This window comes from Rhipicephalus sanguineus, chromosome 2, assembly GCF_013339695.2.
Source record: "Rhipicephalus sanguineus isolate Rsan-2018 chromosome 2, BIME_Rsan_1.4, whole genome shotgun sequence".
In the NCBI taxonomy this organism is placed as follows: Eukaryota; Metazoa; Arthropoda; class Arachnida; order Ixodida; family Ixodidae; genus Rhipicephalus; species Rhipicephalus sanguineus.
In genome coordinates, this window is record NC_051177.1 from 203,487,151 (window position 1) to 203,511,605 (window position 24,455).

At 46.1% G+C, this 24,455-nt stretch overlaps 1 protein-coding gene across 1 annotated transcript in view; it reads right to left on the reverse strand.

The window, feature by feature from the left end:
- LOC119384008 (peroxisomal membrane protein PEX16) overlaps positions 1 to 23,165 on the reverse strand; it is a 39,573-nt gene extending 16,408 nt beyond the window's left edge. Inside the window, exons 1-5 of the mRNA XM_037652289.2 lie at positions 23,035 to 23,165; positions 11,418 to 11,530; positions 7,138 to 7,271; positions 2,262 to 2,425; positions 273 to 410 (exon numbers count right to left, since the gene is read on the reverse strand). Coding sequence (XP_037508217.1) covers positions 273 to 410; positions 2,262 to 2,425; positions 7,138 to 7,271; positions 11,418 to 11,530; positions 23,035 to 23,137 — 652 coding nt within the window. The 5' untranslated portion in view covers positions 23,138 to 23,165. The remainder of the gene's footprint in view (positions 1 to 272; positions 411 to 2,261; positions 2,426 to 7,137; positions 7,272 to 11,417; positions 11,531 to 23,034) is intronic.
- Between the last annotated feature and the right edge of the window lie 1,290 nt (positions 23,166 to 24,455).

The window sequence follows — 24,455 nt, forward strand, 5'->3', positions numbered from 1 at the left end:
CAAAAAGTGGCACATTTTCCCACGGTAACGAAAGAGTTAAAGTCAGTCATTACAGTTCTACTCCTTTAGTTACATTGTGGCCAACGCAGCAGCTGTGTCCATGTGATTCCTTATGCAACTTCACGATGACGGCAGCAGCATCTGTCTTCCCACTGGTGGGCCTCACCTTCACTATTTTACTCCACAGTTTCAAGAGGCTTATTGCATACCCAACACCACTCTGTGATTTTGTGCAATAGTACTTGACAGCTACACTTTCTGTGAAAGGATACGGTGTGCAAGTGGCCTCACGACATGTGCCACCTCTGCTGCCAGCTCGACACCTTGCAGGCGCTTTGGGCTGCCGGTGGCCCCAGATGTGCCCTGGGGTGCTGAGGGAGGGCGCCACTGTCTTCTCGACATAGGTGGCGCTGCTCAATACCGGACAGAAAAAAGACAACAGAGATTCAGCTATCCTTATGTGATAATGCTACGAAACTTTGCTCAGTGAAACAAGAAACGATCACAAAACAAATGAAGTGGCGCTCATTGCATTGCACAACAATTTGATTTTGCTCAGAACAAATGATAATGTTCTTGGTGGCCACACTGCATAGCATTTCATGGTGCCAAAATGTGAAACAGCTTTCTGATTGGAATAATATGCATCACTAACGTACCTCAATCTGTAAAAAGCTGTTCCTTCTTGATAAATTCGTTTCATCTCTTCAATGCACTGTGTTATGTCCTAAATTTCACAGCACCTTACTTTTTGCTATAAAGTGTGTTTTCGTTTTTGTTGGGAACTGTTTGTGACCACATTTTCATAAGGCATACAACAGCTTGGTCAGATGTGAGCAAATACGTGTTTGCACGAATTTACTGAGCATGATCTACTGGAAGTAATTTTGTTCTATGACCATGGTCAATAATGAGCACTTGATTAGGAGCTTGAAACACATTTACATAAACCACTGTGGCCCAAAGCTAGCAAGATGCTATTTTCGTAAAGACAGAAATGAAAAGAGATTGAATTTCCACTCAATATAGACACTCAGTCTATGAGGTAGAGGGATCCTCTGCTGATTTCATGTATGTACTAGCAGTGAAAACTGCAATGTCAAAAGTCATGTAAAACGTCCACTTACACAGAAGTGGCACTTTTTTTTTATTATGACGTATTCTTTAGGTCACCGCAGGCCGTTTGCAGTCATAGGTTCTTGTCTCACATCGTTTCATGCCTCTTCAATAGAAAAGAATTCAAGTGGCTGATGGTGCAATCAAATATTTGCCTGACAGCAGAGCTGCCTGATGCTTTAAGTATCTGGCCACAACTGCACACACATCTCTTGTGTGCCAGTGTGACATAGCAGGTGCAAAAGGCGCATCACATAGCGTGCATAAATGCACATGTTCCAGTTTCTGATTGGCCACAGATTTGGCAATGAAATGCACAAGTGACAGTCACTCATACTACTCTTTTCTGGATGCATTTCATTGTCAGCTTGTATCACACAATGAATTTAGGGACCCACAACTTTCGACAGCATGTGCCTTCGTTGGCACATACTATTTTTGTGACACTATCTGGTTGCCCGCACTGACGGGAGTTTCACCTTCTAAATGTTCTTGCTCCACACTTCTGGTGCATATTTATTTTCACACTTCTTAAATGTGTGGAAACGGGATGTGGGTTACATTAAGACCATGCCAGAATTGTTTAAATATAGTGTGCAAGGCTCACGGAGTGAAATGCGACATCAAAACTTTTAGCATGACGACTGGTATGTGTAGTTACTCGAGGTAATCGCATCATGTTGCTACAAATCTGGCTGCTAAAGTTAGCGTTGGCTCTGATGTAAGTGTTCGCATTGAAATTATTTCTACACGACATGAACTAAAGACAGTGTGTGCATTACAAAAAAGTGTGAGCATTACGTAGCTCTAAATTGTAGTGTTTATGTGCATGAGCACTGTACACACACGAAAATAAACAGAAGCCGTGCACTTCATACATAAATGACAGTGAAAACATGCTGCAGAAATTGTTCCTTTCTGTGATAAGGACACAGACGGAGCGCTAACACAGATAGATCTCTCCTGTGCTATGCAGTATGCCTCATATGTCTAGCAGTCGTTCTGTCCTTTTGGTCCCCGTCTGCATTTAAAATTGTTCCGTTAATAAAATGAATTCATGAAGTGGACAACTTAATGTGGCACTATGCAATCTATGCTCAAGAAGACCTTCTGACATATGGCTAAAGCCAGAAGCGCATGATCACCTGCAGCCAAGGTGCGCAGTGGCCGTCCACTGTGTCGAAGCTCGTAGCAAGGCTGGCTGGCAGCCGGACCACCTTGTGCGAGCTTCCGATCGAAAGGGGCAACACTGGGGCTGCACTGGAGCCCCTGCTTGTGGTACAGGAGGAGCACCAGTCGAAGGCATGCCCTGGACATGCAAGGAAGCAGGCGACAGAGGTCAGGGTCTAGCCTAATCCCCGTAGTGGTGGCGTTTACAAGAAATCTTGCAAAATTGAACAAACTACACCATAGTCAGGTAAAACTTTAGAAAGCGGCAGCATTTCCGCCTCAAAGGTGCATGCACACAAGCCTGCACCAGTGAGCATGCGCTCTAGGCTGATGTCACAAGCAGCACTGTCGGTGACCGTGCTGAAGGAGAACATCGCCGAGTCTACCTAAGGCATACAACAGGCTTGTGCGAATATTCGAGCAGTTTGAATATTCAAACAAATATTACAGTATTCGAATTCACTTCGAAATGAATTTAATTTATTCTAAAATGTCGAAGTATCCGAAATGATCGAATAGACATATAAAAACCACATGTAAACTTCTGCAAAGGTGGTTTCACTGCAGCGCAGGACTGCTATGCCGTGAAGCCCCACTTCAAGGTTAAAGGGACATTAAAGGCAAACAACAATTTATGTCAGACTGAAAGCTCAATGTATGACAACTTCTAAAACGGCAATATTATCAACAGCAGTGCTTTACTTACCGAGAAATTAAGCTAAATGTATCACACGATGAACGCCACGAGTGGAACATTTTCGAAGTGATCCCGATGACGTATGAGAGTCTGCCTACAATAAATCACTAGTAATCAATCTAGCAGCAATAAAAAAAGAACCTTCCGTGCATCAAAAGACGTAATAAAATGCTGTTTGTTCGTTTCCGTTTGATTCATGGAAAAAAGAACCTCTGTGGCGTTGACATGGGGAACGGTGCGCGTGGTTCAAAGGTTCCGTTTTCGCCGAACTGCGCTTCGCCCGGTGCCCTGCTTCACTCACGCGGTCGCGTCTCAGTGGTAGTTTCAGGATCGCGTACTGCAGCGGCATCACGAGCCAATGTCTCGTTCTCATGTTCTCCGTCCACATTGATTGCGGCGATTGTGGCAAGCATCGATGGCTTCGATGGCCGTTGTTGCTGCTGTGGTTCCCGCTACTTTCGCTAGTCACTCTACTTTCGCTCTGCTGCTACTAGTTTCGGCGGCCGTGCAGTAAAGGCGGCCAACGTTGGGCGCAGCAGCAGTCACATATGAAAGTCTGATTTCAGGCGGGTGATTTGAAGTGCGCTAACGCGATGCGGTCCACTAAAATGATTTTATTTCAAAATAAGCACTTCCTTGGCATAAAAGTAGCACTACAAGGTTTCTGGACCACTATTTCAACAATCAACGTCGACTTAATATTTGCCTTTAGTGTCCCTTTAAATGAACAAATTACCCTCACATAGATTCATCACTTTTTTAAGTTTAGAAGCTTCTTACACCAGCTTATATGCTTCAATTATACTAGATTTTAAAATGTAACATATTTTACAGGTTATCACTTGCATTTTAGCAAAAGTCATCCTGCTACTATTCAAAGTTGCTTCCACTTCCCTTGGAACCAAGAAGAATGACATTTGCACATGCCTTGTTTGTGCAGCTTAGTTGTGTGGGTTAGTTGGGTCAAAAATATTGTGCAGGTTAGTTGGTCATGAAATATATGCTCCTTTTTCTGTATAATATGTGATATATACTATTTGAATTCGATTCGAAATTATTCGACCAAATCACTATTCACTTTGAATTCACTTCGAACCTAAAACTTACTATTCACACAAGCCTAGCATACAATTATTCCATGAGTTCTTGCTGAAGAAAAAAAAAAAACGCCCTATTTTTTTTTGCAACTTTTGCTGAGCGACTCTTTCATCAACGATCAACACTCGCACAAATTGCTCGATACGTACTGTAACATGCCGAGATGATTACAGCGACTAATACAGGTCTTGCAGAATAAAATACACTTAAAACTCAATTTAATGAAGAACTATTTCACGAAGTTTCTGATCTAAGAAAGAAATTTCCATTCCCCAGCAGGTGCCCATGGGTTTCAATCTTGTCATCAACCCAAATTAATGAAACTAACTTGGCTTCAAACCCTATCTAACAAAGCATTTTCTGAAATAAATGAGCAAAAATGAGGTGATTTCTTTCTAATTATGACATGGATAGATTTTTTTTTGAGCGTGCACTCAAACATTGTCATATTAAAATGTGTAGTCATCCTTGTCACGAGAAGCTTTATTTTGACAAGGGTGCACACGACCCCTACGCACCAAACAACGGACTCAACCGTTGGCAGTACTCTTATATATTAGATGGCTCTAGGTGGGGGGCGGTGCTTTATTGTCTCTGTAAATGCTTCCACAGGAAAGCTATGGTGGTTGCTTTCATTAATAAGGCGAAAGTCTTGGATGCCTCATCAAACACGACATTTGACCATCGGAGTCAGTCTTCTGTGTCAGCGGAGTCGGGGACGAGTGATGCAAAAAATCATTATCACGTGATGATGTCACAGATCGTCAGAATTTGTGACATCATTACGACATCATCATGACATCACTATGACGTCACGTGACGTAACATGATGATGTCATCAGACGATATCGCAGCTTGGTAAAAGGTGGTCCAATCATGGAGGCAATGCAAAACCAGGTGAGGTGCATCTGATCTTGGAGGCAGTGCAAAACCACGTTAGGTATAGAAAGCTTTCAGAGGGTGGCAGGGCAGGAACACATTGACTGAGAAGAAAAAAGATGGCTTTCACTTTCGAGTCGTCTTAAGTGAATGCATAAGTGACTTTGTGAGTGTTTTCATGGTTTAAGAGAAAAGTGCGCTGATCGGCTCCTGGCAACTTTCTTGCATGTCGGCTTGCTTGCACAATCACCAAGTTCGTTCTTTTCTATATTGCATATCGACAGCCTGTCACAGCTTGATGCGAGCAATCTACCTGGTCTGCATCATCCGGACATGGGAGGCTCCATGTCCGGGCCGCATTTGTGGACTTTTCACACACAAGTGGACTTGTGACGCCGCTTGGTGACTCCTGACCAGGCCCGGCAAGCCGCAATAGCTAGTCAGGCCCTGGAGAATAGGGGCTATCACATTTACATGTGACAGAAATTTTCTGAAGAGCTCAATATACAGTAGACTCCCGTTAAGACGAACTCGAAGGGACCGCGGTCATCTGTTCGTCTTATCAGGAGTTCGGCTTATCAGAAGTGCCCCCAAAAAGAGACATGCTAACATGCCAAGTGCATCCAAATATGTTACTTGAAAACACTGAATGGAGTAGACCTACAATGGGGGGCAAAAAGACAAGAAAAAGCATTTATTTGGCTCATCCATATAAAGACTATGCCTTCAAGCAGAGTATTTACACGAACCTTACGAGCACCCGCATTCGCGTGTTCAAAAATAAAAATGCTCGTGAAGATATTTGCTACCACATTTTAATGATAAAACTGTAACACGCTCCTATGTTGACGATTAGAAAAAAAATTAAGAGACAAGCACAATTTTCCTTCAAAGAATGTAAAATTTATTGTCCTGGCAGTTCATTTTCTTCTGTGAGCCTGTTTTGCTGGCTCTAAGATCACTTCTGGATACGCCTCGGTCGCGTGCTGTTGTCTTGACAAAGTCACTATACGCTGAGTTGCTTAAGAAAGTCTGCAAGGTTTTCTTCGAGGTCCGGATATTTTCCCGTTTTCGGCCCGTAGTAACTTTTCCTGATCGACGTGCAGCTGAAGATATCCCATCGGGCTACTCACGGTCACAAGCCTCGCCACGAAAAAGACACGACGCAGCTATATTCACAGTGCAAAATAGCCTTCCTTTGTCGTGCGCTTCCGTAATCAAAATGGCTCATCACAATTTGCACTTCACTGGGAACAGATAGAACGCGCACAGGTCCTACGCAAACCAACGTGAATTGACCACAAAATACATGTGCTCGGCCGCCATTGTGTGATGGCGGTGACAATGCACCTGACCCCTCTGACGGGAGTGCGCCGCGATCATGGTTTCGGTTTCCTACTAGATTGTAATGCACAGACAATTTTTGTTCCTGTTGTCGCTTTTTTTTTTCCCCACTCCCCTTACGTACGGCAGAGGGGCCCCAAGCTCTTGTGTTGTTCTGTTCTCCTTTGTACTCCAGCTGGGAAACCGAATGGGGGGAACACAAAAGGACACAGTGGCTTGGGGGTTCAAGTTGTAAATCCCCCACTCTTTTTGTTGCTTTCTTTGCTGATAAAGCCCACACCTCCCCCACCCACAGGCTGGGGGTGAGAGGGGATACCCGCGCTGACCGGTCCCTCCGATTTGCTTCGCGTCTTTGCTCCAGGAAGCGCTTTTTCTTTCATCTTTTTTGCTTTTTCTGGGTCACCTGAATGCCCCACCAAGACTGCAGTGTTCGTTTCGCAGAATCGCTAGTATCACCGCGAAAGTTCGTCTTAACAAAAGAGTACTGTTGGGCGATTCGTCTTAAGCGAATTTTTTTTGCATTGAGTCTATGGGAAACCAAACAAATGGTCCCGTGTTGTTCGGTATAAGCGAGAATTCGTCTTAACCGAGTTCGTCTTAACGGGAGTTCACTGTAGATGGCATGTTTAAGCAGCTGAAAGCCTTGCACAGGAGACAGATACAGGGAGGCCTAGCAGCACAGTCTCAAGAACACTGGCCTCATCAATTTGCGCTGGTAACGATGTGTTTTTTGAAACGTGATACAATGGGATGTCACAGTGGCAAGAACAAAATGATATGAATCGGTAATGCTACCACAGCAATACCAAATTGATATAAAGTGTGCCACTCACTTGAGCGTTTGGACGATGGCAACGGCCACCCATCGAGCCAGGTCCCCACGCAGGTGTAGTGCGGCCAGCTCGGCAAATACCTCGACATACTCGACGACAGCCAGACAGGACTGGAGCCGTTCCACGGCTCGGTCCTGAGAAGCAAGGCACAAGAAGTCGAGGAAGGGGTGGTTTTCTTTTGCAGCAAAAATGCAACCTTGAAGGTTGCAGTAACCAGCAATAATAACATAATAATAAAGTGCTGTACTTTTGAGAGTTCCTTATTTAATTTAAATTCAATTTGTTCCATTTCATTTACAGCACAGAGTGGTTGATCACAGTGATAACAGAAGCACATGAACTGATATAATTAGTAGGACAACCAAAGAGAAAAACAGTATTTCTCGTATTAGTAAATTACTCGTTCGTAATGCCCAAATCGCCACACTTGCCACTTGGAAAACGTGTCAAAAGAAAATGCAAGTGGCAACACCACCTTGATGAACAAGCACCAATTGTCATGAGGTCATTGATTTTGACAGTGTCTAAAAGGGCCTATCGTAAAATCCCAAGCAAGCACCCCTCTTCTTTTTTTCGGGAGACTTGAAATATGCACCAATGACTTAGCAAGCATTCCCCCACCTCCCCTTCTGCCATTTTCACTGTTATGTTCACTTTTCGCCCGATGAGCACAAATAAAAACACTGTATGCATGCGTATTGAATAAAGCATTTCATTAGAAGCAAAGGTGTGTATTCTTTATTCTTAGAGGCTCTTCCATCGGCATCTTGAATTTTGTTTCGAGAACAAGCAAGCCCCCCCCCCCAAATAATGTCAGATTATTTTTCCCCTTAAGGGGTGTTGGGGGTGCTTACGTGAGATTTTACAGCTGTGTAGTTTCTAATCAGTAAAAAATGAAGCACACTTCCCTATAAGGAGGCCAGAGACCTAACATAAAAAGTAGCAGAAACTTTCATGCAGCCAATGCGGCCAAAATAAGAAAAAAAAAATTGTGGGCAGTTTGCACTAAGCCGCCCAAGGCATGGCACAGCGAAGCACGGGCCTGTCGCCGCTCTTACTCCCTGTCGACCGATACGTCTAGCTTCGAGATGCGTGGCTTCCACCTCGGGAGTGCGTACTTTCTTAGGACGCCCTGTGACTTTCTGGACACGATTGGGCACAGCCACGCTATGCACTATAGTGCAGAGGCTGCACAAGATGTCTCCATCAGTGAGCGTGGTTTAGCTACTGCGCATGCGTGGCTTGGTCAGGTGGTGTGGTATCTGGTCGCCAGACGACGCGATGCTTGTTTTCTCTTTCTTTCGATCTTTTTCTTTCTCTTTCTTTCGTTGATCTTCTCTCTGCCTCTCTTTCTTTTCTTTTTCTGCATTTCTGTTTCTCTCTTTTTCATTCTTTCTGTTCTATGCTTTACTCTCTCTCCTCCTCAGGCTCACTTCCCTTTCCCACCTCTTTGCTACACTATGCTATGCTCTGCTAGTGTGCCTGGATAGCCGAGTGGTTAGGACGCTCACCTTCGGTTCGAGGGTACACAGGTTCGAATTTCACCTTGTGAAGACTTTTTTTCGGCAAGAATTTTTCTCTTTTTTTATATCTTTCTTTCGTCTCTCTGTTTGTTTCTCTCTCTCTGTACTCGTTCTCAGGGTTATTACAGGCCACACCGTAGACGTGAGTAGTGGGATCCGCCAAAATTCTGGGGCACATACCCATTCATGATGATGACAGTTTTCGGGCACAGTCACACACTTTACGCCGAGCTAGAACAGCTTAGCTGTTAAAAAAAAACACTTTGAAATCCGTGATGTCACCTACAGAAATTGCGGCATGAAATTTAAAAATGCAGCTCTGATAAAACTGACAGTAGAGTTTTCAGAGTATAATTTATCAGTCTAGACAATTTCATTCATCATTTAAGAAGCGTAAAATGACATGGGGACGAAGCATAGACACACACAGGACAAGTGCTTTCATTTCCAACTAGGCCAAACAGCCGTTTTGCTGAACAATTTCATTGTCTCACTTTAGTGTCCCTTCAGCAAGAAAACGCATGAAAAAATTCGGCAGATCCCACATACCGTAGGAGTTGATGTTATGCGAAGCATGTGGCAGGTAGGTGACTGTGGTGTAACTTTTTTTACTGAGCGACACGTTACAAAATGACCCTAAATGTTTGTATATATTTTATACGCACAGATATATATGTTGAAGAGCCGCATATGTGTTATATAACCAGTTGTTTACGGTTGGGTAATGCTGCCAATGGCAATGTTGGCATTGCCAACACCAGAAGCGGTAAGCTGATATGTAGTGCTTATACGTGTCCTGAGAATGCACGCACTTTTCACGAAACCGTTTGCATGTGTGCAAGAAGTTATTGACAGTTCTTGAGCAAGGGCATCATCATCGTGATCAGTGAGCACCAGCAGCTGGTCATGACAGGATCCGGTCGTGATCGTGGTGACGAGGGGTTCATGTGTAGTGAAGTATGTGGTATAGTAGAGCTGTTGGAAGTCGTGGATGCCTCGGTCATTTCGTCAACAAATTGTCTGTCGACAGAACCGGTGACATGTCGGAACCTGAAGCCACCCTTGCGTTGGTGAGGAATAGGCCGTCGAGGCTGGTAGGCCTGGATAGTGCTACGTAGACCAACATCAGTGGATGGTGTTTGTGCTATTCGTAGACTACCTGGCCGTATGTGGCCTACGTAGCCTAGTCTACAAATGGCTGTCAATCAATCTGACAGTATCCTCGGTCAGCATGAAGCCATCGCCCAGCCTCTTAAGGAATGAAGAGGACACTTCGTCGTTCTGGTGGACGAAGTGCACTTTACGATGCGGTGATGTGGATATCATATATATCTTTCATTAATGTATTCCTCCGGGGTCGAGCAATGCTTCAATATAGCTTGCTGAATCATAGGAATACAAACGTAATGTTTATTAGACTGCTATAACAGCTATAACGTTAATCTGATATGACGCCTGTATCGTAGGAGTATCATGTAGTGTTTATTGCTTTCTTGTAAAATTAGATAGCTAGCATCACAAACACAATTGACTTTGCACCGATATTACGCCTTCGTAGGCTGTTTTTCCAAACCAGTTTATAGACCTGGCGTGGCTCAGTGGTAGAATACCTGATTGCCACGCAAAATACTTGGGTTCGATTCCTGCTGGGATCCTAATTTTCATTCTTCCCATTCGTATTCGTTGAGTCAACGTTGCCGATGTTGGTTTTCCTTAACGCTCTAGCATTTAAGTTACCAATGTCTGTTCTCGCCGTTCCTGGGTAGATATAAACTGTCAATCACCTGTGGCGCATATCCGTACACCGCGGCCCGTGGTAAACGGGTATGTGCCACACGTGTCTAGTGGAAAGGGTTTGACGACGTATGTGGCAGGATTTTAACATTATTCATGTCATGACCCGGCAATCATATTCGTCAAATCCTCTTACCCTCCCATGCAAATTTTGGTCTACACCAAGTTAAGAAGGCGATCATGAGAGCACCCAGACGTAGGCGGCTAGATAGGTAGATAGATAGATAGATAGATAGATAGATAGATAGATAGATAGATAGATAGATAGATACGTAGATAGAAACGCTCAAAGTGCCAGAGGTTCGCTAAGAAATGCTTCGCATTTAAAAGTAGAATAGTATAAACTGATAGCGTGGCACTGCAAATAAAACAGCACAATTAAACAAAGCAGCCAGATGGAAGTTGTAATGAAAGAAATTAAATATACATGTAGTGGTGCAGTCTTCCTTCCTTTTTTTTTTTTTAGCAAACAAGGCAAGCAAAGATGCTGAGTGCTCTTATTAAATGATGAAGGCCAAAAAATAACATCCCACTGTGAAATTTGCGCGATGATAAAACAGCAGTAAGAGGAAATAGCCTTTTTTAAAAAGGCCGTTAAAATGAAGTGAACATCACTGCCGAAATGATTCCCTGCAACACTGCAAACATGGGCGTCGGCAGGGGGTTGTAAAAGGGGCACTTGCCTCCCACCCAACCCACACATGTGCTACCCCAGCTGCAATGCAACACTCGTCAAGACAAAATCCTGCCAACGCCCATGGCTGCAAACACTTTCTTCTATTTCCTAAGTGGCATCTTAAATAAGAACCTGGTGAAATAATAAAAATCACCCCCAAAGCATGTTTTTTTTGGCAACTAAACGGCGTACAACAGAGCCTAGAACGTAAATGAGAAGTGTAGTGCCGTCCGATCCACCAACATGACGACAAGCGACCATTCATTCCAAAGAACATGCATACTCACCACATGCACGGGAACGTTGGCGGCATGTCGCAGGATAAGGTCATTGAGGAGGGCCAGCAAACTGGACGAGGAGTAAAGGAACTCGGCAACTACGGCCGACTTGCCAAACCGACCTGCGGGAATATGAAACAGAAGCTTCACTGACCTGTTGTAAAACTCACACTTTACTATCAAGCCGATAAGAAGCATAACTGCCAGGTCCAACCAGTGATTTACAAAAGAGGAAATGTAAGCAAATTTAAGTGAATGTTTAACAACAAAGTTTTCAAGTCATGCTCAAAGCTCTTCTACGCATTGCAGCACATGCGTGTAGCTTGCAATTCTCTTTTGGAGATGAGACCTTTCATAAGTGCTCATGTCCAATAGAATTTGGGAGCTCTGATGTGGACACAAGACTCAAGATTGCTATGGTGAGCAATAACAATGTAATCACAGTAATATGCATATGGCATGAAATATTGGAAACATGTTAAATACTGACAACAACTGTTTAAGCACTGATAAACAGTGGTTCAAAAAGGAAAGCCTCAGCATAGAGCTAACATTCAAACAAAGGCTGCTTGTCATTGTTGAGACACTGATGGTTCAGAAACAATGCTGAAAATGGCTTGCGACAGTCACCAGTTAAGCAAACTAATTCATCATCATCAGCCTGACTACGCCCACTGCCAGGCAAAGGCCTCTCCCATGTTCTGCCAATCAACCCAGTCCTGCGCTTGCTGCTGCCACGTTGTACCAGCAAACTTCTTAACCTTATCTACCCACCTAACTTTCTGTCTCACCCTCATGCGTTTGCCTTCTCTCGGAATCCAGTCAGTTACTCTTAATGACCACCTGTTATCTTGCCTATGTTCTACCTGCCCCGCCTATGTGCATTTCTTTTTGGTTTCAACAAAGACGCCCTTAAAGGAGTACCGACATGAATTTTAAAATTTTTTGGGTTGTTGCTCTAAATGAAAGCACGGGTGTCGAGAACCTTAAAAAGAGTGTCGTGGTGCCTGGGGATGCATTGCATATATTTTTAATACCGCTTCTTTCAACCAGCAGTTTTGGTTTCGGATTCGAGAGGGCGGCTTCATAGTGACATGTCAAGTCGGCCAGTGACGTCACGGGCAGACTGCAACCCACAAAATATGCACCTGCTGTCCTTTGCTGTCAGTCTAACGTAGTTCATGATGAGTGTACTGTCGTCCAGTGCCTCCGACAGCGATTTCTGTGATTTAGGCTGCATGTAGAACCCAGATTTCGCAAACCAAGTGAGCTGACTGGAAACGTCATAGGGCTCTTCATGCGGTGAAGCTGCCTTGCAGATGCTGGAAGATGAAAACTTTAAAATCAAACTTAAATATTTATACGTGTTTCCCGGATGCGGTGTGGGGAGAGCGTTAACACTACATGCCAAGAAAACCAAAAACGTCCGTTTTGCTGCACTTCAAAATCGTGTCAGTACTCCTTTAACTCCCGTTTGTTCCCTGACCCACTCTACTCTCTTCTTGTCCCTTACGGTTACACTTATAATATTCCTTTCCATCGCTCGCTGCGTGGCCCTCAGTTTAAGTTGAACCCCCTTTGTAAGTCTCCAGTTTTCTGCTGTGTAGGTAAGTACCGGTAAGATGCAGCTGTTATATACCTTCCTCTTGAGAGATAGTGGTAGACTACCATTCATGATTTGATAATGCTTGCCGAATGTGCTCCATCCCAACCTTATTCTTCTAGTTACTTCAGTCTCATAGTGCAGCTCCGCGGTTACTACCTGTCCTTAGAAGAAGTATTCCTTTACAAACTACAGTGCCTCGCTACCTATCGCAAAGCGCTGTGCTCTTCCGAGACTGTTGCACGTTACTTTAGTTTTGTGCATATTAATTTTCTTATCAACCGTTCTGCTTTCCTTGTCCAATTCAGCAAACTAATTCCCTGATAGTAAAAAATTTGTAGGTTTCTATGTTAGCTACCAATCTTTGCCATACAAAGCAATCCCCTCATCATAGGGCAAAAACAACAACAAAAACTTTGCCCATCACCAGTTGGATTTGAAGTTGTTTTTCTATGGCAATATGTAGGTGGACAGCATTCTTGGGCATTCACTTTCAGGGATACGATAACTTTAGCATGATTATCACTGGTTGCATTAATATGGGCAGCAGCAGCTGCGGTGGTAGAGTGGTTACGCTACTTGGCTGCTGAACCGATGGTCCCGGCTATGGTGGTCGCATTTCAATAGAAGCGATATGCTAGAGGCCCATGTACTTAGGTTTAGGTGCACGTTAAAGGGACACTAAAGGCAAATGTTTCGACATAAACCTGTTCACAGCAAACATGTTTTAATGTACGTATCATGATCCGACATCATTTTTTAGTCTGCTTACCTTTCCGTTTATGTATGCACGTGTAACAGTGTATATATTGTAGCGATGCTGAAGCACAAAGGCTAATAAAACAAACGTATTTATTAAGGGCGAACTTGTGCCCACAACTCAAAGGCACTGCGGTCGTAAAACTGCGAGTCAGTCGAACACCAAAGATGTCGTTCAGCTGTTCTCCTCTTCTTTTTCCACCGAGAGGCACACGAGCGCGTGGCGCATGCGAGCCAGGTCCGGCCAGGTGCTCGTGCCACGATGGTCGCTGCGCGGCACTACGATAGGGCGCGCAGTGACGGGTATGCATGTTGACGGCGCGCTATTTGAATGCGGCCAATATGTCGCGGCATTATCCCCTTCCTCAACGCATCGACCCGATGCGTCAGACAGGGAAAGGAGTCGTGCGAACTCTCACTCGTTTTTCGATGATCTGTCATAGTAGGGCTTCATGCGGACTACGTGTACCACCTCTGTGGGATTGCGGCGTCTTGAGGTCTCGTGTCCAGCAGATTTGACTTCGTAAGTAACGTCGCTTATACGACGGAGTACTTCGTAAGGGCCGAAGTATCGGCAGAGAAGCTTTTCAGAGAGTCCACGGCGGCGCACTGGGGTCCATATCCACACTTTGTCACCGGGCTCATAAACCGCTTCAGTACGTCGCTGGTTGTACCGACTGGAATCAACGCGCTGTTGGCGGCGTATTCTGTATCTTGCCATCTGTCGTGCTTCCTCAGCTCTTTGCAAGAAATCGTCTAGGTCAGGTGGATAGCTGCTTTCGTCACCTAGTGGCAACATGGCATCCAATGGAGTGGTTACTCTTCGGCCGAATACAAGTTCGAATGGCGCAACTCGAGTTGTTTCTTGAACGGCTGTATTATATGCAAAGGTTATGTAGGGCAATATTTCATCCCACAGTTTATGTTCAACATCGACATACATTGAAAGCATGTCGGTCAGAGTTCTGTTCAAGTGTTCCGTTAAGCCATTTGATTGGGGGTGGTACGCCGTGGTTCTTCTATGACCGGTATGTGTCATTCGCATCAGGCACTGCATTAGGTCTGCAGTAAAGGCCGTTCCACGATCCGTGATAACGACGATGGGCGCACCATGTCTGAGGACTATGCTTTTGACAAAGAACTTGGCGACTTCGACTGCTGTTGCGCTGTACAGAGAGTCAGTCTCAGCATAACGGGTCAGATAGTCTGTGGCTACCACTATCCACTTCTTGCCTGTAGAAGATGTGGGGAAAGGTCCTAGGAGGTCCATGCCGACTTGTTGGAATGGGGCGTCCGGAGGGTCTATTGGCTGGAGAAGACCTGCAGGTTTTACGGATGGAGTTTTGCGTCTTTGACATTCGCGACAGGTTTTGACGTAGCGCTGCACTGATGCGAGCAACTTAGGCCAGTAGTACTTCAGACGAATCCTGGCGAATGTACGGCTCACACCCATATGTCCAGATGTCGGTTCGTCGTGGCATGCGTGCAGAATTTCTTCTTGCATAGCTTTTGGTACGACTAGTAAAAACTTTTTGCCGTTGGGCTCGAAGTTCCGCTTGTAAAGGACTCTTCCTCGAAGACAGAACGAAGGGAGTCCTCTCGAGAATACGCGCGGGACTTGAACATCGAGACCCTGCAGGCGTTGTACAAGCGGCAGCAAATCCGGGTCATCAAGTTGTCGTTGAGCGATTTCCGATGCGTCGACAACGCCTAAAAACGGGAAGTCATCTTCTTCAGACACACTTGGACCGACTGGTGCGCGTGACAGGCAGTCGGCATCGCTGTGTTTTCTCCCGGATTTGTATACTACAGTAATGTCATACTCCTGCAGCCTAAGGCTCCATCTTGCTAGTCGCCCTGACGGATCCTTGAGATTTGCCAACCAGCATAGCGAATGGTGGTCACTGACTGCCCTGAACGGTCTACCATAAAGGTATGGTCGAAACTTGCTTATTGCCCAAATGACTGCGAGACACTCTTTTTCGGTTGCAGAGTAGTTAGCCTCAGCTTTCGACAGTTTGCGGCTAGCATAGGCTAACACTTTCTTTTGACCATTTTGCCACTGGACTAGTACAGCGCCGAGGCCGATATTACTGGCATCGGTATGAACGTCAGTGTCGGCTGTCTCATCAAAATGGGCAAGGATTGGTGAAGCTTGCAGGCGTTCTCTTAATTCGTCAAAGGCGTCCTGTTGTTCGCTTTCCCATATGAAGGGCACGTCGTCTCTTGTTATTTTTGTAAGGGGTTCCGCAATGTTTGAAAAGTTTTCCACAAACCGCCTATAGTATGCACATAAACCCAAAAAGCGACGCACTGACTTTTTGTCTCTGGGTGTCGGGAACATCGCAACAGCGGTTGTCTTTTCGGGATCTGGGCGAACGCCTTCAGAACTAATGACATGCCCAAGGAATCGCAGCTCTTCAAAGCCGAAGTGGCATTTTTCCGGTTTAATTGTCAAGTCTGCTGAGCGGATGGCTTCCAGTACTATGCGCAGTCGCTCTAGATGTTGGTCAAATGTTGCGGAGAATACGACCACATCATCCAAATACACTAGGCATGACTGCCATTTCAATCCCGCGAGGACAGTGTCCATCATTCGCTGGAACGTCGCTGGTGCGGAACACAGGCCGAATGGAAGCGCTTTAAATTCGTAGAGGCCATCTGGTGTTACGAATGCTGTCTTTTCACGGTTCCCGCTCGTCCACCTCTATTTGCCAATATCCACTCTTGAGATCCAAGGAGGAGAAAAACTTTGCACATCGCAGCCGATCTAGCGTATCATCGATACGTGGCAGAGGGTATACATCTCGTTTAGTTACACTGTTCAGTTCCGGTAGTCGACACAGAATCGAAGCGTGTTATCTTTCTTCTTAACGAAGCACTACGGGGGACGCCCATGGACTGTTGGAAGGCTGGATGACGTCATCTGACAGCATCTCGTCCACTTGCTTCTTGATAATTTCTCTTTCCTTTTGCGACACTCGATATGGGTGCTGGCATATAGGTCTCGTGGCGTCTTCTGTTATAATTCTGTGCTTTGCAATAGACGTGCGCCGGACCTTCGAGGTAGTGGAGAAGCAGTCGGAGAATTCCTTTACCAGGGCATATATCTGTTTCTTGCGACTGTCGGGGAGGTTCTGGTTGATGGTTACTGATGTGTCGACGTTGCAGGCCCCTCGTCCAGTGGTTGACGTTGTCGTTAAGCTGCATAGTTCGGTCGCCATACAGAACTCATGGAAATAGGCGATAGCCGTACCTTGGGCGATGTGTTGAAATTCATTCCCGAAATTCGTCAGTAGGACATCTGCACGGCCATTGGTTAAATGGACAAGATCTCGAGCCACGCAAATTCCTTTGTTCAAAAACAGCCCTACGTTTCCATCTGCTATACCTTCACGGTCATAAAATGCCTCATTCTCCACAAGCACCATTATACTGCAGCGTGGCGGCACAGTTACGTCATTCGCAACGACGCGCAGAGCAGTAAGGCGCCGCTCTTCCGATTCCTCCACAGGCATAGCTTGTTCGGTCGAGAATGATACACTGGGCCTACGCAGGTTAATTATGGCGCCGTTAGCTTGTAGAAAATCCATCCCTAATATGAGTTCCCTCGAACATTCGGGCAGTACAATGAAGTCGGCAACGCAAGTAAAGCCTCTTATTTCGAGCCTTGCAGTGCATCTACCAAGGGCGCAATAATGTGTCCACCTGCCGTGCGTATCTGCGATCCGCTCCATTTCGTTACAACTTTTTTCAGTTTCTTCGCCATTTGGTGGCTTATTACGGAATAATCAGCGCCGGTGTCGACTAAAGCATTCAGCTCGCATCCGTCTATCTTCAACCGCAAATCTGAAGTAATCTTTTCGCTGCTGCACCTATTTACGGGAAATATAGCGTCGTCACCCTTAACCCATGATGGAGGATCTTCGTAACTGTGGTTTTCAGCGGCCTCACCTCCACAGGTCGCTTGCTTCAGTTTTCCGGGTGTGGGCTTGGAGAACGACGTCCAGGCAGTCTTGTAGAGGCACGTGGGCTGGGCGATCGGTAGCGCATGGGCGACGGTGACCTTGGCTGATGCTGGCGTGGAGCGAGTGGGCTCTGGCGTGTGGATAAGTATTCTTCAATCTCTGTTGGTCGTTCACCATTTCGAGGGCATGGTGCGTACAATGGAAAGCCCCGTAATCCAGCCTGTCGGTAAGGGCAGAACCTATACAGGTGACCCGCTTCTCCGCAATGGAAACACAAAGGCCTGCGATCGTGGTCACGCCAGATGTCACTTTTCCGGGGCCTTTGCTCCACATAGCGAGCTACGCTACGCGCTGGAGGCTGGTAGCTAGCCGTTGGTTTCCGGCGGATGTGGCGCACTGCGCACTGTCGGCGGGGTAAGGCGCCGCCATCGCAACTGCTGCATTGTTGTGCACCACGGGTTGCCTCAGTACCTCGGAGTACGTTGGGATGCGTCGAGTTGACTGTGGCTCACGCTCCGGCTCCCGCATGAGCTGCCTCAGTTCGTCTCGCACTACGTCGACGACAGACAGTGCAGCTGTGGTCTGAGGTGCTTGGAACTTGCTGAGTTCTTCCCTGATTACTGATCGGATTAGCTCTCGCAGGGTTTCCATGTCATTCCGTACGCCTCCAGAGAAGACATTGGCAGGTGAACAGTTTATGTCCCGGTTGTATTGCCGAGCCCGCTGTTCCAGCGTTTTTTCGATGGCTGTCGCTTCGGAATGAAACTCGGCAACTGTTCTCGGTGGATTTCGGACGAGAACAGCAAATAGCTCCTGCTTCACGCACGCATAAGATGGCGCACCTTCTTATCTTCGGCCATGTTGGCATCGGCACGCTTGAACAGGCGGACCATGTCCTCGATGTACATCGCCACACTTTCATTCGTGAGCTGGTTCCTGGTTTGAAGAGAAGCCTCCGCCTTTTTCTTTGCGATCTGTGCTGCCGTAAGTAGCCAGCACTTGTCGTCGAAATTCCTCCCAGGTAGACAAAGAGGTTTCATGGTTCTCAAACCACGTCTTTGCAAAGTCCTCCAAAGCAAAGTACACGCGACGGAGCTTCTCTCTCTCGTCCCATCCATTCAGGCTCGCCACTCTCTCGAACAGGTCCAACCAATCCTCCACGTCTTCGAACGAGTCGCCATGGAACACTGGAGGCTGGTGAGGTTGATTGATGACCACTTGTGCCGGTGTTACCTGGCTAGTCATGGTGGCGGCGTCCGTTGTCTGAGTTCCCCTTGGCGTGAAGTGAAGAGGACTGAACTCAGGTGAGTCACCTCGAAGACGGCGGCTGGCCCTCTGGTGTACAGGAGTCACTTCTACGGGATCGACTCGCTGGTCGTCGGGGCTACGCTGTCTTGCGCTCGTGGGGCTTCGATTCATACCCCGCACCTCCACCAGAAATGTAGCGATGCTGAAGCACAAAGGCTAATAAAACAAACGTATTTATTAAGGGCGAACTTGTGCCCACAACTCAAAGGCACTGCGGTCGTAAAACTGCGAGTCAGTCGAACACCAAAGATGTCGTTCAGCTGTTCTCCTCTTCTTTTTCCACCGAGAGGCACACGAGCGCGTGGCGCATGCGAGCCGGGTCCGGCCAGGTGCTCGTGCCACGATGGTCGCTGCGCGGCACTACGATAGGGCGCGCAGTGTCGGGTATGCATGTTGACGGCGCGCTATTTGAATGCGGCCAATATGTCGCGGCAATATGTATATCTTATGTTTACCAGTATTCTATGTCCTTACTTAGTTTTTTTTTACTACTTTAAATATCCTCTGTTCATTAAGTACCCTATGTTGCCTATAAATGTACGTGTACGCTGCCTTGTGTATGGGCCCCCAGGCACCTTCAAGCTGCATTTCGCCGCTTTTCGCCTGGGGTGGCCCCAACTTTACGTTGGAAATAAATTTTCTTGATTCTTCTTGAAATATTAAGCTGATGTTGATTGGTGCAATAGCGTTGCAAAAACCTCGTAGTGCTTGTTTTCTGCCAAGGAAATGCTTATTTTGAAAGAAAATCACGTTTTAGTGGTCCGCACGGCGTCAGCGCACTTCATATCACCCGCCTGAACGGACCTTCTGACGTAGCAGTTGCTGTGCCCAACGTTGCCCGCCTTTACTGCCCGGCCGCCGAAGCTACGGTTTCTTTCGCAACAGGGGCCATCAACCCTGCCAAGATGCAGCCACAGGCAACCCCGTAACTGTATTGTTTACTGTAATGGAGCTTAGCTTGGCCAGCAGCAGCAGAAGTAGAGTGTCGACAGGGCAAAAATAGTGAGAGCCAAGCACACGCAGTAGTACGCGGTACCGAAACTACTACTGAGACGCGCAGCTCGGCGAAAACGGAACTTTTGAACCCCTCGCGCCGTTCCCCATGGTAGCGCCAAGAGGTTCTTTTTTCCATGAATCAAACAGAAATGAATAAGCAGCATTTTATTACGTTTTGTGATGCACAGAAGATTCTTTTTTTATTGCAACCAGTTTGATTAGAAGTTGTTACTTGTACTCGGGACTCTCTGACGTCATTGGGATCATTTCCGAAATGTCCCACTAGTGGCACACATCGTGTCCTACATTTACCTTAATTTCTCGATTACTAGAGCACTGCTGTTGATACTATTGACGTTTTAGACGTTCTAACACATTGACCTTTCACTCTGACATAAATTGTTACTTGCCTTTAGTGTCCCTTTAAAGAACCCCAGGTGGTCTAAACTTCTAGAGACCTCCACTACCATGTGCCTCATAATCATGCCATGGTTTTGGCATGTAAATTCCCAGATATTATTATCTTTGTTATTAAGCCTTTCTAACGCAACTTATGCAGAATTGTCTGTAGATGCATCAAATCGATACAACGTCATTTCAAGACATTTGATATTCTATTGCAACAAAACTAATGTCATAACACACTAATTTACATGTGTTATAATAATTATTTGCAATTAAGATGTAATTAAATATCCGAAGCTCAATGTATCTGGCTCTTTTTTAGCCACTAGTCGATACGACTAACAAAAACAAGCGGCATACACAATTGCGTACATAGGGTCTCAAAGGGTTAATATGAGTAGCAGCACTCCTGATGCCACACTGCCATTGAAGTTTCCTTGGCACTGGGCCAGAAACGCTTTCAACTTATCACACAGCAAAAAAGAAACAGGGACAAGGCAGAGAAAGATGACGAAATAGTGCTCACTCTCCAGTCAACTTTCAAACAACATAATTACACCATGATTAGGGCTCCGTGTTTTCGTATAAATCCGAAAAAATCCGATAAACACTAGCCGGTAAAATTTTTGACAATTCAGATTTATCCAATAAACTCCTATTTTAACGTCCAGTATGACCCAATATGACCCTTTTCTTTATCGAAAGGGTATGTTCTAAGCGGTCACTGATACACTGGCCGGTTTTGCCGATGCATCAATGACCCAGTTTGGCTGAGACGACATCTTGATATACGGTCCCCTGTCGGTGCTGGGGTGCGCCAGACGACATGGACCTTGTAAAGTATGCTTGCATCTATTACAACAAGCTTTAACGTTGTAATACGCACAAACGTAAATGCTTTGTATTCAAGTATTTGTGCTTTTGTGCAACATGTGTTCGTGCATTCCAACCTTACAGGCAACTAAAATACGCTTGGTGTGTTCTGATGTTTTTGTGTTCAGAAATCATGTAATTTTGGATGTTGGAGCGCCGAGAATGTTGCAAAATTAAACTACAGATTTCGGAGAACTGGGGATTTATGAAAAATAAAAACGATAATCGCCGAATTTTTGCCAAAAAAAAAAAAAGAACTCCAAAACACACCGTCCGAATTTCCAGAAAAATAAACTCCGAAAACACGGAGCCCTAACCATGATGAGAGTCAGTACCAATTTGTGATGTTCCTTCCTTTTGTCCGTGTTCCTATTTACTGTGTCACACTTGAAAGCAAATCTAAACCAGCTAGCCCACCTAGCTCCGGAAATGTTTTCAGCCGTCAGTGGTGGCATACCTGCTGAACATATGAAATCATGCGAAGGTGATCGTATCCTGAAAGTGATAAACTCTTCATACTATTCTTGTATATGCTGACCATGGCAGTACTTAACAAGAGTGCTCACTGGGTCATTTGTGCAGAGTTTTGCATCCCACACCAACCTAGGAAGAAGTGGCATTTGTAAGTGCTTTGAAGGCCAAAACAGGCAACACTGTAGCGGACGAGGATGTGACTGTATGAAGTCACAAAAAGCCTGTTCTTTAGGAGATGGGGACTGCAACGGTCTATTTCTGCTGCTGTATATGTTTTCACAGCTGAATGAATAGCTAAGATCTCGGTTTTTCTTTATCTCGCGCGTGTGTTTGTCAGGGCACAAGATCAACCATCACTGGGCTAAACTTGGTTATCGTGTTTCAGTGCTGACTTGAAAGAGGATTACTTGATAGCAATGAACTAGGGATCTACAGTACAAATGCAAGCTGCGTTAGCCCACCAGAACAGAGAAGAAATTCATTTCTTCCACCTAAGATATTAGCGCCACCAATTCAAATGTATACGTGAGACTATATTAAAGATACATCGCGGGACATTGCGCGTTTTGTGCACCTAGTTTCTGTTAGTGGATGAGTACGGCGTGCGGCATTAGACATACCTCTCGGCATAATAGAGAGAGGCCGTGCCGCTCAATGAAAGCTGCACGAAAGTGGCTTTCACGTCATTGTTCTCGCCAGCATTGCGCAACAAGAACAAACAACTAACGCGCTGAATGAATGCGCAAACGCGGAAGGAAAAGAATCACACTCAGGGTCTCGTCGAGCGAGATCTTTCGCTTTTCTTTCTCTTTTTTTTTTTTCCTCGTGTCTCGCCTAGGCGACAGCAGGACGTACTACACGCAATGCGTTCTCTACATGCTATGACACGTCGATGACACCCGTCAATGGCCCGTGCCCCTTGATTCCAAGTGACGGGCGCCGCTTTCAAAACAAACCCGTCGCACGAGAACACGTTCACTAACGTTAAAATGCACCGGCCTGAAGAATTAACATATCTGTTGCCGCTACAGCCCACGAAACTACGAGCTACGCTTGGTCGCGTGAACTCCGGCATGTCGGCACGAAAGAGTGCAGTGAACTCGAGAAAGGTACACATCTCGACGCCAAGTGAAAGCGGAACCGCGATCACCTTGGGCTCCTTGACGCAAAGTTTGCGCCGCACAGGTTGGATCGCGGTGACAGCGGTTGGGGACACGAAGCGAGATAGAGGCTTTCTCACCTGCGGTGAAGTAGGAGATCCAGCGAAGCACGGTCTCGAGTTCTGTGGCTAGAGCGGGATTCGCTTTGACGAACTCACGATAACGTGCGAACAAGTCCGCCATTGCGGATCGGATGTTTATGCGATGCGTGACGTAATACGGTAATACCCGTGGAGGAAAAATGCTCAAACAGTAGTGCCCGAGGGTCGAGAGAGTGTGTTATGAGGCGTCACCTTGCGTGTAAAGCTTGTAGGAGTTTCGGTTTCGGTTTTTGTTCTCCGGACGATAAAGGGACTTTGTTCACTTGCTTCGGTTTTCGTACACTGTATCGTACGATTATAAACGTGAGCGTTAAGCAGTAGCCATGCGGGAAATGAGAAACTATGATACTCTAAACGTACGAAGCGTGTCGTTCTACAATACGAAAAAGAGATATAGCTTACTCTTAGCGCAGAATAAGGCTCGACCAAACAGAATAACACACACACACACACACACACACACACACACACACACACACACACACACACACACACACACACACACACACACACACACACACACACACACACACACACACACACACACACACAAGCGCGCGCGTATACACTCACAACCGCTTGCACGCACGTACTTGACACAGCACTGTAACATGTTTGTTTGTGCTGGAAATTTGCTGCCATTTGTTTTTGAGCATCATAGAAAATGTTGCAGTGGCTTAGCTCGGCTATGCCAGGATAACGTAGCGTTAGCAAAGGTTCAGCTGATCGTTCTTAGCTTTCCTGATTGTCTAGGATTAGCTTGATTATCATGCTTACTGCTGCTCCAATGACACACACATGGTATACATATTATGTGGCACATGTATATTTATTTTGCCAGGCAACTACTTCGGATCCGACGAGCTAAGCTTCTCCGCTCTTCTGCGCCGTTGAGCAGCATTGCTGCGCGCGCGCCAGCGCCAGTACGTCTACCTCGGCTACGACGCCACTCCTCTGGAAAGCGCAGACCGGCGGTAGCGAGTCGCGCGCGGCAGCAGCGGAGTGCACGGGAGTTGCCGGCTCCGGTGCGCCAGCTGCAGTGTGACATCACTGATCCTCGCACTTGCGCAGCACGGCTCTTGAGGAGCCACGCGAAACTGGCTCGGCTAGGCCAGTGTAGCTAACGCTACAAAAACGAGTGCCGTGCAATACTTGTGTTTTGAACAGCGTGATGAATAACTATGAAGTACACTCGATCGTGCAAATTTGTCGCTCTGTCCGACGTGCGAGAAAAGCGCAAAAGAGGCCGTATTTGCTCTGCAAATGAATCCCCAAACCTGATGCCAGTATGCTTTTCTTTCTTTTTTTTTTGGCGCTGAGATAAGCTCTACTTTTTAAAAATCAGAATAGATCAGGGCCAGTGGCCTAAGCACAAATATTGTTTCGTGGGGAGGGGGAGG